Genomic DNA, 14,337 nt, shown 5'->3' on the forward strand with positions numbered 1-14,337 from the left:
TGTCAAGCATGCCAATATTGGGAAACCCTGCCCTAGAAGGATATAAACAAGCCCAAGAACATTTTTGACAAGTACAAACTCTTTAATAACTAGTTAGGGAACTGGCCCCAAGTCCTGAATTGCTGTCGTAGATTAAACAGGAAACAACCTAATGTCACATCTAGCTGCTGCAGAGATGTCCCAGGGCCATGACAGCTTCTTAGTCACTAGGTCCACAGGCCCCAGGTGATGTCCAAGGCTCCTCCATTTGTGTCTCAATCTGGTTCAGGTCTAACTCCTCTCCATCCTTCCACCTGTGAGCTAAAACATACATGTACCCCCGATCAACACAGCTTACAGTCATCAAAGGGATAGAAGGAGACCAACCTGCCACCCACCTTTTGACCCCACCCACTCCTATCCTCCCCCACCTCACCCCTCCCTCTGAAAGTTGATTTCCCACTGGGATATGTTTCTGTTCTGTTTCACATTTCTAAATTCACTAAGAGCTTTGTAGCTAGATTTTCCTCCTACATTTATCATGGTGGTGGGTTGGAAGAGAAATTCCCTCAGGATGATGGCACTGTGCTTTTGCCCATGGTCTAAACCAGGAAACCCTCTGAGCACTATCAGTTGCTGACTCACCTCCTTGGCAGTGGCAGGAGTTCTCTGTTCAAGTCTGACTGTCCCTGGTTCTGCTCACTTGGGATTGAGGAGGATTCTCCTGTCATGAGGGCTGTAGAGTCATAGTAGTCCTCGCCTGGAGCTGGTGCTGGCATCCTCTGTATGTAGCCCTGAAGGATTCCCTCAGGAGTAGCAAAGCACTGCCATGTCGATTTGAGTCAACCATAAGCCTGGGGTTAACCCCAGGCCTGTTTTGATTGTTTGTCATGATATAACTCACTCAGAACATGAATGAACTTTCTATCCAGTTCATTCCTAGAGACTCCTGGAATGCAGGAATCTCCACTACTCACCATACCCTGATGCAACTCCCCAGCTGGTTCGAACATATTATTTGATGGTCTCTTATTTGCAACTGCTCTCCTGGTACCAATTTCTGACATAAAAATAATCTGATGGGGAGGCACCAAGATGACCGAATAGGAACAGCTCTGGTCCACAGCTCCCAGCAAGAACAATGAAGAAGGCAGGTGATTTCTGCATTTGTAACTGAGGTACCCAGTTCATCTCAACGGGACTGGTTAGGCAGTGGGTCCAATCCTTGGAGGGCAGGCAGAGGCAGGGTGAGGCATCACTTCACCCAGGAAGTGCAAGAGGCCAGGGATCTCACTCCCCAAGCCAAGGGAAGCTGTGAGGGACAGTGCTACCCAGCTGGGTTACTACGCTTTTCCCACGGTTTTTGTAATCTGCAGATCAAGAGATTTCCCTTGTGTGCCTACACCACCAGGGCCCTGGGTTTCAAGCATAAAACTGGGCAGCTGTTTGGGCAGACACTGAGCTAGCTGCAGGAGTATTTTTTCAAACCCCAGTGGCACCTGGAACCCAAGCAAGACAGAACCGCTTACTCCCCTGGAAAGGGGGCTGAAGCCAGGGAGCCAAGTGGTCTCGCTCAGCAGGGCCCACTCCCATGGAGCCCAGCAAGCTAAGAACCACTGGCTTGAAATTCTCACTGCCAGCACAGAAGTCTGAAGTCAACCTGGGATGGTCAAGCTTGGTTGGGGGAGGGGTGTTCGCCATTACTGAGGCTTTCGTAGGCAGTTTTCCCCGACAGTGCTAAGGAGGCTGGGAGGTATGGACTGGGCAAATTCACCACAGTGTGGCAAAGCAGCTGTGGCCAGGCTGCTTCCCTAGATTCCTCCTCACTGGGCAGGGCATCTCTGAGGGAAAAGTAAAAGCCCCTGTCAGGGACTTACAGACAAAAAGCCCATCTCCCTGGGACAGAGCACCTCAGGGAAAGGGCGGCTGTGAGTGCAGCTTCAGCGGACTTAATAATTCCTGCCTGCTGGCTCTGAAGAGAGCAGCTGATCCTTACAAGAGGGACTCTCCCAGCGCAGCACACTAGCTCTGCTAAGGGACAGACTGCCTCTTCAAGTGGGTCCCAGACCCCCAAGCCTTCTGACTGGGAGAAACCTCCTAACAAGGGTTGACAGACACCTCATACAGGAGAGCTCCAGCTGGCATCAGGCTGGTACCCTTCTGGGATGAAGCCTCCAGAGGAAGGAGCAGGCAGCAATTTTTGCTGTCCTGCAGCCTCCACTGGTGATACTCAGGTGAAAAGGGTCTGGAGTGGACTTCCAGCAAACTGCAGCAGACCTGCAGAAGAGGGACCTGACTGTTAGAAGAAAAACTAACAAACAGAAACCAACAACATCAACATCAGTATCAAGGAGCCCCACACAAACACCCCATCCAAATGTTATCAACCTCAAATATTAAATGTGGATAAATCCACGGAGATGAGGAAAAATCAGCGCAAAAATGCTGAAAATTCCAAAAGCTGGAATGCCCCTTCTCCAAGTGATTGCAACTCCTCTCCAGCAAGGGCACAAAACTGGATGGAGAATGAGATTGACAAATTGACAGAAGTAGGCTTCAGAAGGTGGGCAATAACAAACTCCTCTGAGCAAAAGGAGCATGTTCTAACCCAATGCATATAAGCTAAGAACCTGATAAAAGGTTACAGAAACTGCTAACTAGAATAACCAGTTTAGAGAGGAAAATAAATGACCTGATGGAGCTGAAAAACACAGCACAAGAACTTTGTGAAGCATACACAAGTATCAATATCCAAACTGACCAAGCAGAAGAAAGGATATGAGAGATTGAACATCAACTTACTGAAATAAGGCATGAAGACAAGATTAGAGAAAAAAGAATAAAAAGGAATGAACAAAGCTCCCAACAAATATGGGACTATGTGAAAAGACCAAACATATGATTGATTGGTGTACCTGAAAGTGATGGGGAGAATGGAACCAAATTGGAAAACACACTTCAGGACATTATCCAGGAGAACTTCCCCAACCTAGCAAGACAGGCCAACATTCAAGTTCAGGAAATATAGAGAACACCACTAAGATACTCTTTGAGAAGAGCAACCACAAGACACATAATCGTCAGATTCTCCAAGATTGAAATGGAAAAAATATTAAGGGCAGCCAGAGAGAAAGGTCAGGTTACCTACAAAGGGAAGCCCATCAGACTAACAGCAGATCTCTCTGCAGAAACCCTACAAGCCAGAAGAGAGTGGGGGCCAATATTCAACATTCTTAAAGAAAAGAATTTTCAACCCAGAATTTCATATCCAGCCAAGCTAAGATTCATAAGCAAAGGAGAAATAAAATCCTTTATAGACAAGCAAATGCTGAGGGATTTTGTCACCACCAGGCCCTGCCTTACAAGAGATCCTGAAGGAAGTACTAAATATGGAAAGGAAAAACCGGTACCAGCCACTGCAAAAACACACCAAAATATAAAGAGCTCCCTGAAGAAACTGCATCAACTAATGTGCAAAATAACCAGCCAGCATCATGATGACAGGATCAAATTCACACATAACAATACTAAACTTAAATGTAAATGGGCTAAATGCCCCAATTAAAAGACATAGACTGGCAAACTAGATACAGAGTCAAGACCCATCAGTATGCTGTATTCAGGAGACCCATCTCATGTGCAGAGACACACATAGGCTCAAAATAAAGGGATGGAGGAATATTTACCAAGGAAATGGAAAGCAAAAAGAAGCAAGGGTTGCAATCCTAGTCTCTGATAAAACAGAGTTTAAACCAACAAAGATAAAAAAAAAAAAAGACAAAGAAGGGCATTACATAATGGTAAAGGGATCAATGCAACAAGAAGAGCTAACTATCCTAAATATATATGCACCCAATACAGGAGCACACAGATTCATGAAACAAGTTCTTAAAGACCTGCAAAGAGACTTACACTTCCACACAGTAATAGTGGGAGACATTAACACCCCACTGTCAATATTAGACAGATCAATGAGACAGAAAATTAACAAAGATATTCAGGAACTGAACTCAGCTCTGAACCAAATGGACCTAATAGACATCTGCAGAACCGTCCACCCCAAATCAACAGAATATACATTCTTCTCAGTGCCACATAGCACGTATTCTAAAATTGACCACATAATTGGTAGTACAACACTCCCTAGCAAATGCAAAAGAATGGAAATCATAGCAGTCTCTCGGACCACAGTGCAATCAAATTAGAACTTGGGGTTAAGAAAGTCACTCAAAACCGCACAACTATGTGGAAATTGAACAAGCTGCTTCTGAATGACTACTGGGTAAATAATGAAATTAAGGCAGAAGTGAAGAAGTTCTTTGAAACCAATGAGAACAAAGAGACAATGTACCAGAATCTCTGGGACACAGCTGAAGCAGTGTTAAGAGGGAAATGTATAGCACTAAATGCTCACAACAGAAAGTTGGAAAGATCTGAAATCAACACACTAACATCACAATTAAAAGAACTAGAGAAGCAAGAGCAAACAAATTCAAAAGCTAGCAGAAGACAAGAAATAACTAAGATCAGAGCAGAACTGAAGGAGATAGAGACACAAAAAACCCTTCAAAAAATCAATGAATCCAGGAGCTGGTTTTTTGAAAAGATTAACAAAACAGATGGAACACTAGCTGGACTAATAAAGAAGAAAAGAGAAGAATCAAGTAGACACAATAAAAAATGATACAGGGGATATTACCACTGAAACCACAGAAATGCAAACTACCAACAGAGAATACTGTAAACACCTCTACGCAAATAAACTAGAAAATCTAGAAGAAATGGATAAATTCCTGGACACATACACCCTCCCAAGACTAAACCAGGAAGAAGTCGAATCCCTGAATAGACCAATAACAAGTTCTGAAATTGAGGCAGTAATTAATAGTCTACCAACCAAAAAGAGCCCAGGACCAGACGGATTCACAGCCGAATTCTACCAGAGGTACAAAGAGGAGCTGGTACCATTTCTTCTGCAACTATTACAACGAATAGAAAAAGAGGGAATCCTCCCTAACTCATTTTATGAGGCCAACATCATCCTGATACCAAAACCTGGCAGAGACACAACAAAAAGAGAAAATTTCAGGCCAGTATCCCTGAAGAACATTGATGTGAAAATCCTCAAGAAAATACTGGCAAACAGAATCCAGCAGCATATCAAAAAGCTTATCCACCACGATCAAGTCAGCTTTATCCCTGGGATGCAAGCCTGGTTCAACATATGCAAATCAATAAATGTAATCCATCACATAAACAGAACCAATGACAAAAACCACATAATTATCTTAATATACACAGAAAAGGCCTTCGATAAAATTCAACACCCCTTCATGATAAAAACTCTCAATAAACTAGGTGGTGATGGAACATATCTCAAAATAATAAGAGCTATTTATGACAAACCCATAACCAATATCATACTGAAGGGGCAAAAGCTGGAAGCATTCCCTTTGAAAACTCACATAAGACAAGGATGCCCTCTCACCACTCCTATTCAACATAGTGTTGGAAGTTCTGGCCAGGGCAATCAAGCAAGAGAAAGAAATGAAGCGCATTCTAATAGGAAGAGAGGAAGTCAAATTGTCTCTGTTTGCAGACGGCATGATTGTACATTTGGAAAACCCCATTGTCTCAGCCCAAAAAGCCCTTAAGCTGATAAGCAACTTCAGCAAAGTCTCAGGATACAAAAGCAATGTGCAAAAATCACAAGCATTCCTATGCACCAACAATAGTCAAGCAGAGAGCCAAATCATGAGTGAACTCCCATTCACAATTACTACAAAGAGAATAAAATACCTAGGAATACAACTTACAAGGGGCGTCTTCAAGGAGATCTACAAACCACTGCTCAAGAAAATAAGAGAGGACACAAATGGAAAAACATTCCATGCTCATGGATAGGAAGAATCAATATTGCAAAAGTGGCCATACTGCCCAAAGTAATTTATAGATTCAGTGCTATTCCCATCAAGCTACCAGTTACTTTCTTCACTGCATTAGAAAAAAAAAAAACTCCTTTAAATTTCATATGGAACCAAAAAAGAGCCCGCATAGCCAAGACAATCCTAAGCAAAAAGAACAAAGCTGGAGGCATCACACTACCTGACTTCAAACTATACTACAAGGCTACAGTAACTAAAACAGCATGGTACTGGTACCAAAACAGATATATAAACTAATGGAATGGAACAGAGACCTCAGAAATAACACCACACATCTACAACCATCTGATCTTCGACAAACCTCACAAAAACAAGCAATGGAGAAAGAATTCCCTGTTTAATAAATGGTGTTGGGAAAACTGGATAGCCATATGCAGAAAACTGAAACTGGATCCCTTCTTTACACCTTATACAAAAATTAATTCAAGATGGATTAAAGACTTAAATGTTAGACCTAAAACCATAAAAACCCTAGATGAAAACCTAGGCAATACCATTCAGGACATAGGCATGGGCAAGGACTTCATGTCTAAAACACCAAAAGCAATGGCAACAAAAGCCAAAATTGACAAATGAGATCTAATTAAACTAAAGAGCTTCTGCACAGCAAGAGAGACTACCATCAGAGTGAACAGGCAACCTACAGAATGGGAGAAAATTTTTGCAATCTACTCATCTGACAAAGGGCTAATATCCAGAATCTACAATGAACTCAAACAAATTTACAAGAAAAAAACAACCCCATCAAAAAGTGGGTGAAGGATATGAACAGACACTTCTCAAAAGAAGACATTTATGCAGCCAAAAGACACATGAAAAAATGCTCATCATCACTGGCCATCAGAGAAATGCAAATCAAAACCACAATGAGATACCACCTCACACCAGTTAGAATGGCCATCATTAAAAAGTCAGGAAACAACAGGTGCTGGAGAGGATGTGGAGAAACAGGAACACTTTTACACTGTTGGTGGGACTGTAAACTAGTTCAACCATTGTCGAAGTCAGTGTGGCTATTCCTCAGGGATCTAGAAGTAGAAATACCATTTGACCCAGCCATCCCATTACTGGGTATATACCCAAAGGATTATAAAACATGCTGCTATATGGCTGGGCGCGGTGGCTCACGCTTGTAATCCCAGCACTTTGGGAGGCCGAGGCGGGTGGATCACGAGGTCAGGAGATCGAGACCATGGTGAAACCCTGTCTCTACTAAAAATACAAAAAATTAGCCGGGCGTGGTGGCAGACGCCTGTAGTGCCAGCTACTCGGAGAGGCTGAGGCAGGAGAATGGCGTGAACCCGGGAGGCGGAGCTTGCAGTGAGCCAAGATTGCGCCACTGCACTCCAGCCTGGGTGACAGAGTGAGACTCCGTCTCAAAATAAATAAATAAATAAATAAATAAATAATGAAACATGCTGCTATAAAGACACATGCACACGTATGTTTATTGCAGCACTATTCACAATAGCAAAGACCTGGAACCAACCCAAATGTCCAGCAATGATAGACTGGATTAAGGAAATGTGGCACATATACACCATGGAATACTATGCAGCCATAAAAAGAATTAGTTCATGTCCTTTGCAGGGACATGGATGAAGCTGGAAGCCATCATTCTCAGCAAACACAGGAACAGAAAACGAAACACCGCATATTCTCACTCATAAGTGTGAGGTGAAAAATGAGAACACATGGACACAGGGAGGAGGACATCACACACTGGGGCCTGTCAGGGGATGGGGTGTGAGGAGAGGGAGAGCATTAGGACAAATACCTAACACATGCGGAGCTTGAAACCTAGATGACGGGTTGATAGGTACAGCAAACCACCATGGCACATGTATACCTATGTAACAAACCTACATGTTCTGCACATGTATCTCAGAACTTAACGTTAAAAAAAATCTGCCCATCCACTCAAGTTAGCTAAAGAAGAGAGGTTCTGTGTAAAGGGGATTTTCACATAGCACAACTGTAGGAAGTGAAAAGTGGTTGTGCTGCTGCTCTCTCCATCTCTCTGGAGTCACAGGATGATTCCTCTGTGCCTGTCTGCTCCCTGGAACCATGTACCAGTAACTCCCAAAGACACTTGCCTCTGGAAAGCACCCAGTTCTGTTCCCCCACAGCCAGGGCCAAGCCTCAGCAGTGGCCTCAGCATCCATGGCTCCGGTCCTGGCCCCAACTCCAAGTGGCTTACTGCTTCATTGCTCAGCATCATGGAATCGGCCTCTCTGTTCAGAGTGTCTAGCATGAAAATCTATTTGGCTCTGGATGGGTCAAAGATCCACTCCTGCTCCAATCATTTAAGGCCTAGATGCGAGTAGAGGGTGGGGTGTTATATACATGGTTGCCTCTTTTACCAGACACTAGGGCAGGGAGAGAGAGAGAGCGAGACATACACAAGTAAAAGCTGCAGCACTTCTGGGGTATTGAGTGCTAGTGCTCTGGAATACAAAGGGGGTCACCAAAACGTGTCTGTCTCTCTGTCTCTCTCTCCCCACCCCAATCTATACCTCTCCTGGCCACCATCCCACTTCTACACCTCTTTCACAACCCCTACTTTCCTCCCCTTCCTCCAGTCACCACCCCTATCGCTGAAGTTACTCGTAAAGGTACCATTGTCTCACCTCCTTCCCCCACTCTTCCCAGCCTTCTTCCCCTACCACCCCGGCCCCCGCCACCGCAAGCCCGCCCTCTGAAAATTAATTCGCCATCGAGATATGCATGCTTCGGTTCTATTTTGCATTTCTGCACTCAATGAGGATTTTGCAGCCAGATTCCCCTCCCACAGTCGAAGCAAGTATCCCTCCGTGAAAAATTCACAGCGTTACACCAAGGGCAGTCCCAGTCCCCTGGCCTGCGATATACTGGGGGTCTTCTTTGCTGATGAGGTTCAGAGTATCTCCTGTCTCTTGGGTGCTCCTGATGGGGGGCTCCTATTCTGTGGGGCCCCCCATTAGACCATAGGCTAGTATCAAAGGCCTCCCACCTGGAAGGCAGCTGAGGTGGAACTGGTGCTGTGACTATTGCTCGTGGAGGGGATATAGTGGGTATGCCTGAGAGGGAGGAACAAGAGCTTGAATATGAGTATGTGAATGAGGCAGGGAGCTGGACAGGAAGAGGTTCCAGTGAGGCTCTGGACCAGGGGTTCGTGGTTCCAGAGAAATAAGATGTGGCTGTTTTGACCGACCTGAGATCTCCCTCCTTCTGTCCCCAATAGGTGTAATTTTCCTGATCAGCATCTCTGAGGAGCTGCAGGAGGATTCTCTCCGGCTCCTCTATGGTCTCCATGGAGGCAGCCCCGGCCTCCACGTGGGGGGACTGGGTCTCCATGGGGACAGCCCCGGCCTCCACAGGGGGAGCCATGGCCACCACAGGGGCAGCCACAACGTCCACATCCCTCTGCTCTTCTTCTGCTCCTTTTCCTCCAGCAGCACCAGCAGCAGCCACCGCCGCCTCTTCTTCCTCCTCACCTGCTCCTTCTGTGCAAACCCCTCCGGCAGTGGCCAGGCCTGGCCACCTTGCCCCCTGCTCCCACTCATGGGGAGACACCAGCTCCTGGAGAGAAGTGGGCAGGGCTGAAGTGTGTTCCGGGGGCAAGGCGGGAGCACTAAGCAGGGTAGGACGGAGCTACCAGGTGGGAAGGGCGGAGCAGGGCAAAGCCATGGAGCAGGGTGGAGAAGGGTGGGAATGGGGCGGGGCAGTGGTACTGGGCAGGGACCAGTTGAGGGATCTGACTGCATGGAGCGGCTTCCAACTCACCTTGTCTCGCTCTTTCTGCACCTCCACGAGGCTGGTCTGGGCCATTAGCCGGGAGGCCGTCTCCTTGCATTCCGTCTCCTGCTGCTCCCTGAGCTCTTTCATGTCTGACGCCAAGGCCTGTGTGGCTGATTTGTGCAGTTCGGCGGAACCGTGCAGCCACTGCACCCTGTGCCTTTGTAGCTGTGCCTGCCTGCGGGCAAAGCGCACGCCCAAGGCCAGGCTGCCCCAGGTGCAGGCCTCTTTGACCTCACTGGGCACCTCGCTGTCCTCCAGTATGGCCCTCAGCTTGTCCTCCACCTCCTCCCAGGATAAGGATATATTCTCAAGATAGAAATCAGGGCCTTTCGTGTGCCTGGCCATTTTCTCGTTGATGAAGGCCACTACGTTGCTATGCCGGAACCCACTACTGGGGTCCTCAGGTCTCAAGGCCATGATCGCCTAGGTTTCACCAGCCCTGTGTGGATGGAGCAGCCAATAGGTTCCTTTCCTCCCCCTCAGCCCCTCCCCTCATCCGTCTTCTCCCACCTTCTTGTCCCCGCCCTCCCCGCTCTGACAAGACCCTCCTAATGACCCCCTGACCGGCTTGTCCTACCCTAGGACACCTCCCACCAGGCCTCACCTCTTCAGCCAGGGCCAGAGGAAGTACAGGCCAACCCCGCTGTCTTAACATGCCCGAAGAGAGAGGAGGATCTCTCTCCCTCCTGAGGCTCCGGGGAAAGGAATACTCAGGACCAACGTCAGCTTTTACTCTGGGGCTGTTCCAATTTCCAGAGACACCAGGGGTGGCAGGGAGTGAGTGAGGAAGGCCGCTGCCACTCCATTGGGATGTAAGGGAACCTGCCACATGGTTGGGAGCCCTTAAAGGTCAGAAGAAACAGGAGTGGTCAGAAAAGACTTAGAACCAAGAAAATTAAACCCTTATAATCAAGTCAAAAAAGTCCCATTTATCCCTCCCTCTTGACAATGGTTTGTCCCACGCCAACGGCTGGTAGGGACCCTCCTAGAGGTTGAAGGGGGAATAATGGGTACGTTCTAGAACATGAAAAAGCCCCCCAACCCATGAAAATTCTGTAGCTCCTTTTCCAGACTCCTAAATCCTAGTATACAGGTTAGTGACCTTTTTCTGAAACGGGCAAGATAGCAGGCATTTGAGGCTTTGTGGGCAAAAGATTATCCCAACTACTTGTAGCACAAAAGCAGCCATAAATAATTCCTGAAGAAATGATCATGGCCATGTTCTAATAAAAGTTCATTTATAAAACCAGGCAGTTGGCATGATTTGGCCTGTAGATGTCAAACTCTCAATCTAGATTCACATTTCATATGTGTCCTACAGACACACACAATCAAAATGTTCATGATATGACTCCCCCTTTTCCCTGTTAAAAGAACAACGTTAGACAAAGTTAACAGTTTGTTTACACACAACAACAACAAAAAAACAAAAACAAAAAATGAGTCATGAATTTGTCAGTACTCAGAACCAGAAGAGTTTCAGAGAGCTCTTCCCAGCAACATGAGAAGTGAATTTTTATAGGCTGAATTTGGACACAAAAGAGAAAAATCACCTGATTGGCTACAGCAAGGCATTTGCCTTATTTGGACGTGGTCTCATCACTTGACTGCCTGTAATTAGCTGGAGCCGGGCTAGTTGTGTTTGGCTGAAATTAGGCTGTCTTTTATACAGCTTATGTTAAGTTTCAGTCTGTTTACATGCTAAGTTAGGTTGCGGTTTGTTAGATAGGAACTCAAAGTATGGAAACAGCTTCAAACTAATGGCCTCTTGCTTATTTTAATATATGCAGGAGATGATTCCCCTCCTAAATTCCTATGTTGCCCAATACAGAAACCTCAAAATCAAATTTTTAAGTTACCTACCCTTCATACTGACCCTTAAAAACAAGTCAACTAAGAGACAAATCTTGTTGCTGTGACCTCAGAAACTTCTAAGATATCCATGCCCACTTAGGGAATGTCCATGTTGCTTCCCAAATAATCTTCCTGTCTTTAATTTCTTCATAATCCCTAATCACTTCCTAATCTTTCCTATGATCATGTTTCTCTTAAGCTTAAAAACATTTGGTGGATCCTTGTGACATACTCCTTGTCCTGACATTAGAATCTCACCCCAGGATACCATTCTAATTTAACTCTCTCCACTCTGTTATCCACCATCATTTATGTACCTAAGGGACTAAGCCATACAGGGATACACTGATTTTGGGGTTTTAAATTATTTTCCCTTCTGAAAAATCAGAGCATTCATTTTTTATTATATGGGCATTATGTTCTATTCTATGAACTACACTTAAAAAGACAATATTTCTTCTGTAAGGGTCTTATGTCAGATAATTAGAGAGGAAAAAGACAATAAATCAAGCATTAAAATATTACCTAAGAAGGTAATTAAACCCCAGAGGCATAAAGTCCCACCATTTAAATGCTGTTTTTAGATGCTGTCTTGTGATTTCTTTCCTTCTCAGCTTGTATATTTTATTTATCAGCCATCAGTGGAAAGGGTTCATGTTTTGGCTTATTCTAGTGTGACTTCTATAGAAAGAACATCCAGAAGATAATGTAGAAAAGAGAATGGTGAGGAAAGGGGGAGAGACTGGAGTCAGGAAGACCCATTAGGGAGATGCTAAAGCAATTCAAGAAGTAAACTAAAGCAGTGGAAATAGGGATGGAGAGAAGAGTGTAGAGAGCCATTTGGTAGATAGAATGCATAGAGATGTCAGGGACAAGGATGAGGGAACGCTGAGGATAATGCCCAGGTTTCTGGTATAGGGGACTAAGTAGATAGCCCTGTTATTGGCTTAGATGGAAAATGAAGAAGAATTTTTTGGGATGAGTTCACCTTTAGACATATTAACATTAAAATACCTGTTGGGGCCATGTGCGGTGGTTCACACCTGTAATCCTAGCACTTTGGGAGGCCGAGGTGGGTGGATCACCTGAGGTCAGGAGTTGGAGACTAACCTAGCAAACGTGGCAAAATCCTGTGTCTACTAAAAATACAAAAATTAGCTGGGCGTAATGGTGCATGCCTGTAGTCCCAGCTACTTGGGAGGCTGAGGCACAAGAATCGCTTGTACCTGGGGGGCAGAGGTTGCAGTGAGCCGAGATCATGCCACTGCACTCCAGCCTGGGCAACAGAGTGAGACTCAGTCTCAAAAAAAAAAAATACCTGTTGGGCATCCTGGTGGAGATAGTAGGCAGCTTGATATATGAGTCTAGAACTTAGGAGAGACATCAGAGCTGAAGATGTAGTATTGAGAGGTGAAAGCTGTATTTACAGCAGCGGTTGAAATAACTCAGGGACAGAATATGGAGCAAGAAGAGTAGAGGGCTGAGGACAGAACCGTGGACTGCCTTCATGGATCTCCTCCTTTCTACAGCTGTGTGCTACCATTGGTGATTTTATAGTTGTCCCCCTTAGTCCTTTGTGTTCTTGTCTACTAAGTTCAGAACATCTTTTACCTTATCTCTTTTATTCTCTCTATAATACTTTAAACATGAACTTCAGTTTGTGATTAGTTCTGTCTTCATACTGCCATTCTCCCACTTCTGCTTATAAACACTTTTAGGAAATTAAAAGTAAATTGTTTCTTTTAGCAGCCTGGAGGAGGGAGAAAGTGAAGACAGAGAAACCTGTTAGGAGGTTCCTTCAACAGTGCAGACAAAACATGATTAGGGCCTGAACTGTGGCAGGACCTCGATGAGATGTCAGATGACAAGAGATTTTTGACATACAGTTAGCATGACTTGTTAACCAATTGTATCAATATATGAGAAATAAATATGGGTGCTGGAGTGGAAAATGATTTTGAGGCATTTGACTTGAGAAACTAGGTTTTGTGACAAGTGATGCCTCGAATCATAATAGATAGGAGGAAAAACAGACTATAGAGAGGAGATAATAAATGCAGTTTTGGATTGACAAATGCCTTTGTGATAGTTATATTGAATTATAGTTGAATGGCTGTACTGGGCTGGAAGTTAGGTGAGAGGACAAAACTAGAGATATGTATTATAAATTTGGGTGTTTTCAGTGCTCAGTTTGTGGCTAAGACCTCATGCTTCAATAAAATTGCTGGAGATGAAGGTTGGAAGGAGAGAATAAGCAGGACAAAAAAACAGAGGAAGGAATCCGGAGGTCTTGGAAAGGGTAGCAAATACCTTTAGGGATAGAATAAGGGAGAACAAGCAGTAGGAGTAGTCGGAGAAGTAGACAATCAAAAAGGGAGATATTTTAGACCTAAGGAGAGATTTGGAAGGTAAAAAGAGTGCTACTAGTTTCATATAATGCACAGAAGTTACATAGGATGAGGGTGAACAAAAGGTTATTAGATTTAGCTAATAAGATATCCTTAGTGATTCAAGTGATGAGAATCAATAGAATGGTGAGGCAGGTGCCAGATGATGGGGGATCACAGAATGAAATTAAAGGAACAAGTAAAATTTTGAATACTGACTAGTCTTTCAAGATCTCTGACACAGTAGAGAATTCTACCACGAGCAATCAGAAAATAGATCATGGAAGCATAGGATATGACAGCTTATTTGGTGAGACAACTAAGTTATACAATTTTCAATACAAAGACAGGGAAAATAATCTGGTATTTACTGTATGAAGAAAGGTAATCAT

At 44.7% G+C, this 14,337-nt stretch overlaps 2 protein-coding genes across 3 annotated transcripts in view; one reads left to right on the plus strand and one right to left on the minus strand.

Moving 5' to 3' along the window:
• IL1RAPL2 (interleukin 1 receptor accessory protein like 2) overlaps window positions 1-14,337 on the plus strand; it is a 1,171,118-nt gene that overhangs the window by 607,847 nt on the left and 548,934 nt on the right. The window lies entirely within an intron of this gene.
• On the minus strand, window positions 8,647-10,407 carry TEX13A (testis expressed 13A). Of its 2 annotated transcripts, none has more exons than XM_030807347.1 (3): window positions 10,309-10,407; window positions 9,690-10,143; window positions 8,647-9,485 (listed from the first exon to the last, which is right to left on the minus strand). In XM_030807347.1, the coding sequence occupies exons 2-3, from the start codon at window positions 10,119-10,121 to the stop codon at window positions 8,682-8,684; spliced, it is 1,236 nt and encodes a 411-aa protein (XP_030663207.1). In that variant the 5' UTR covers window positions 10,122-10,143; window positions 10,309-10,407; the 3' UTR covers window positions 8,647-8,681. The 2 variants fall into 2 exon arrangements, with proteins under 2 accessions (XP_030663207.1, XP_030663206.1); XM_030807346.1 differs by having other exon boundaries at window positions 9,690-10,127; window positions 10,309-10,401.

This window comes from Nomascus leucogenys, chromosome X (genome assembly GCF_006542625.1).
Source record: "Nomascus leucogenys isolate Asia chromosome X, Asia_NLE_v1, whole genome shotgun sequence".
In the NCBI taxonomy this organism is placed as follows: Eukaryota; Metazoa; Chordata; class Mammalia; order Primates; family Hylobatidae; genus Nomascus; species Nomascus leucogenys.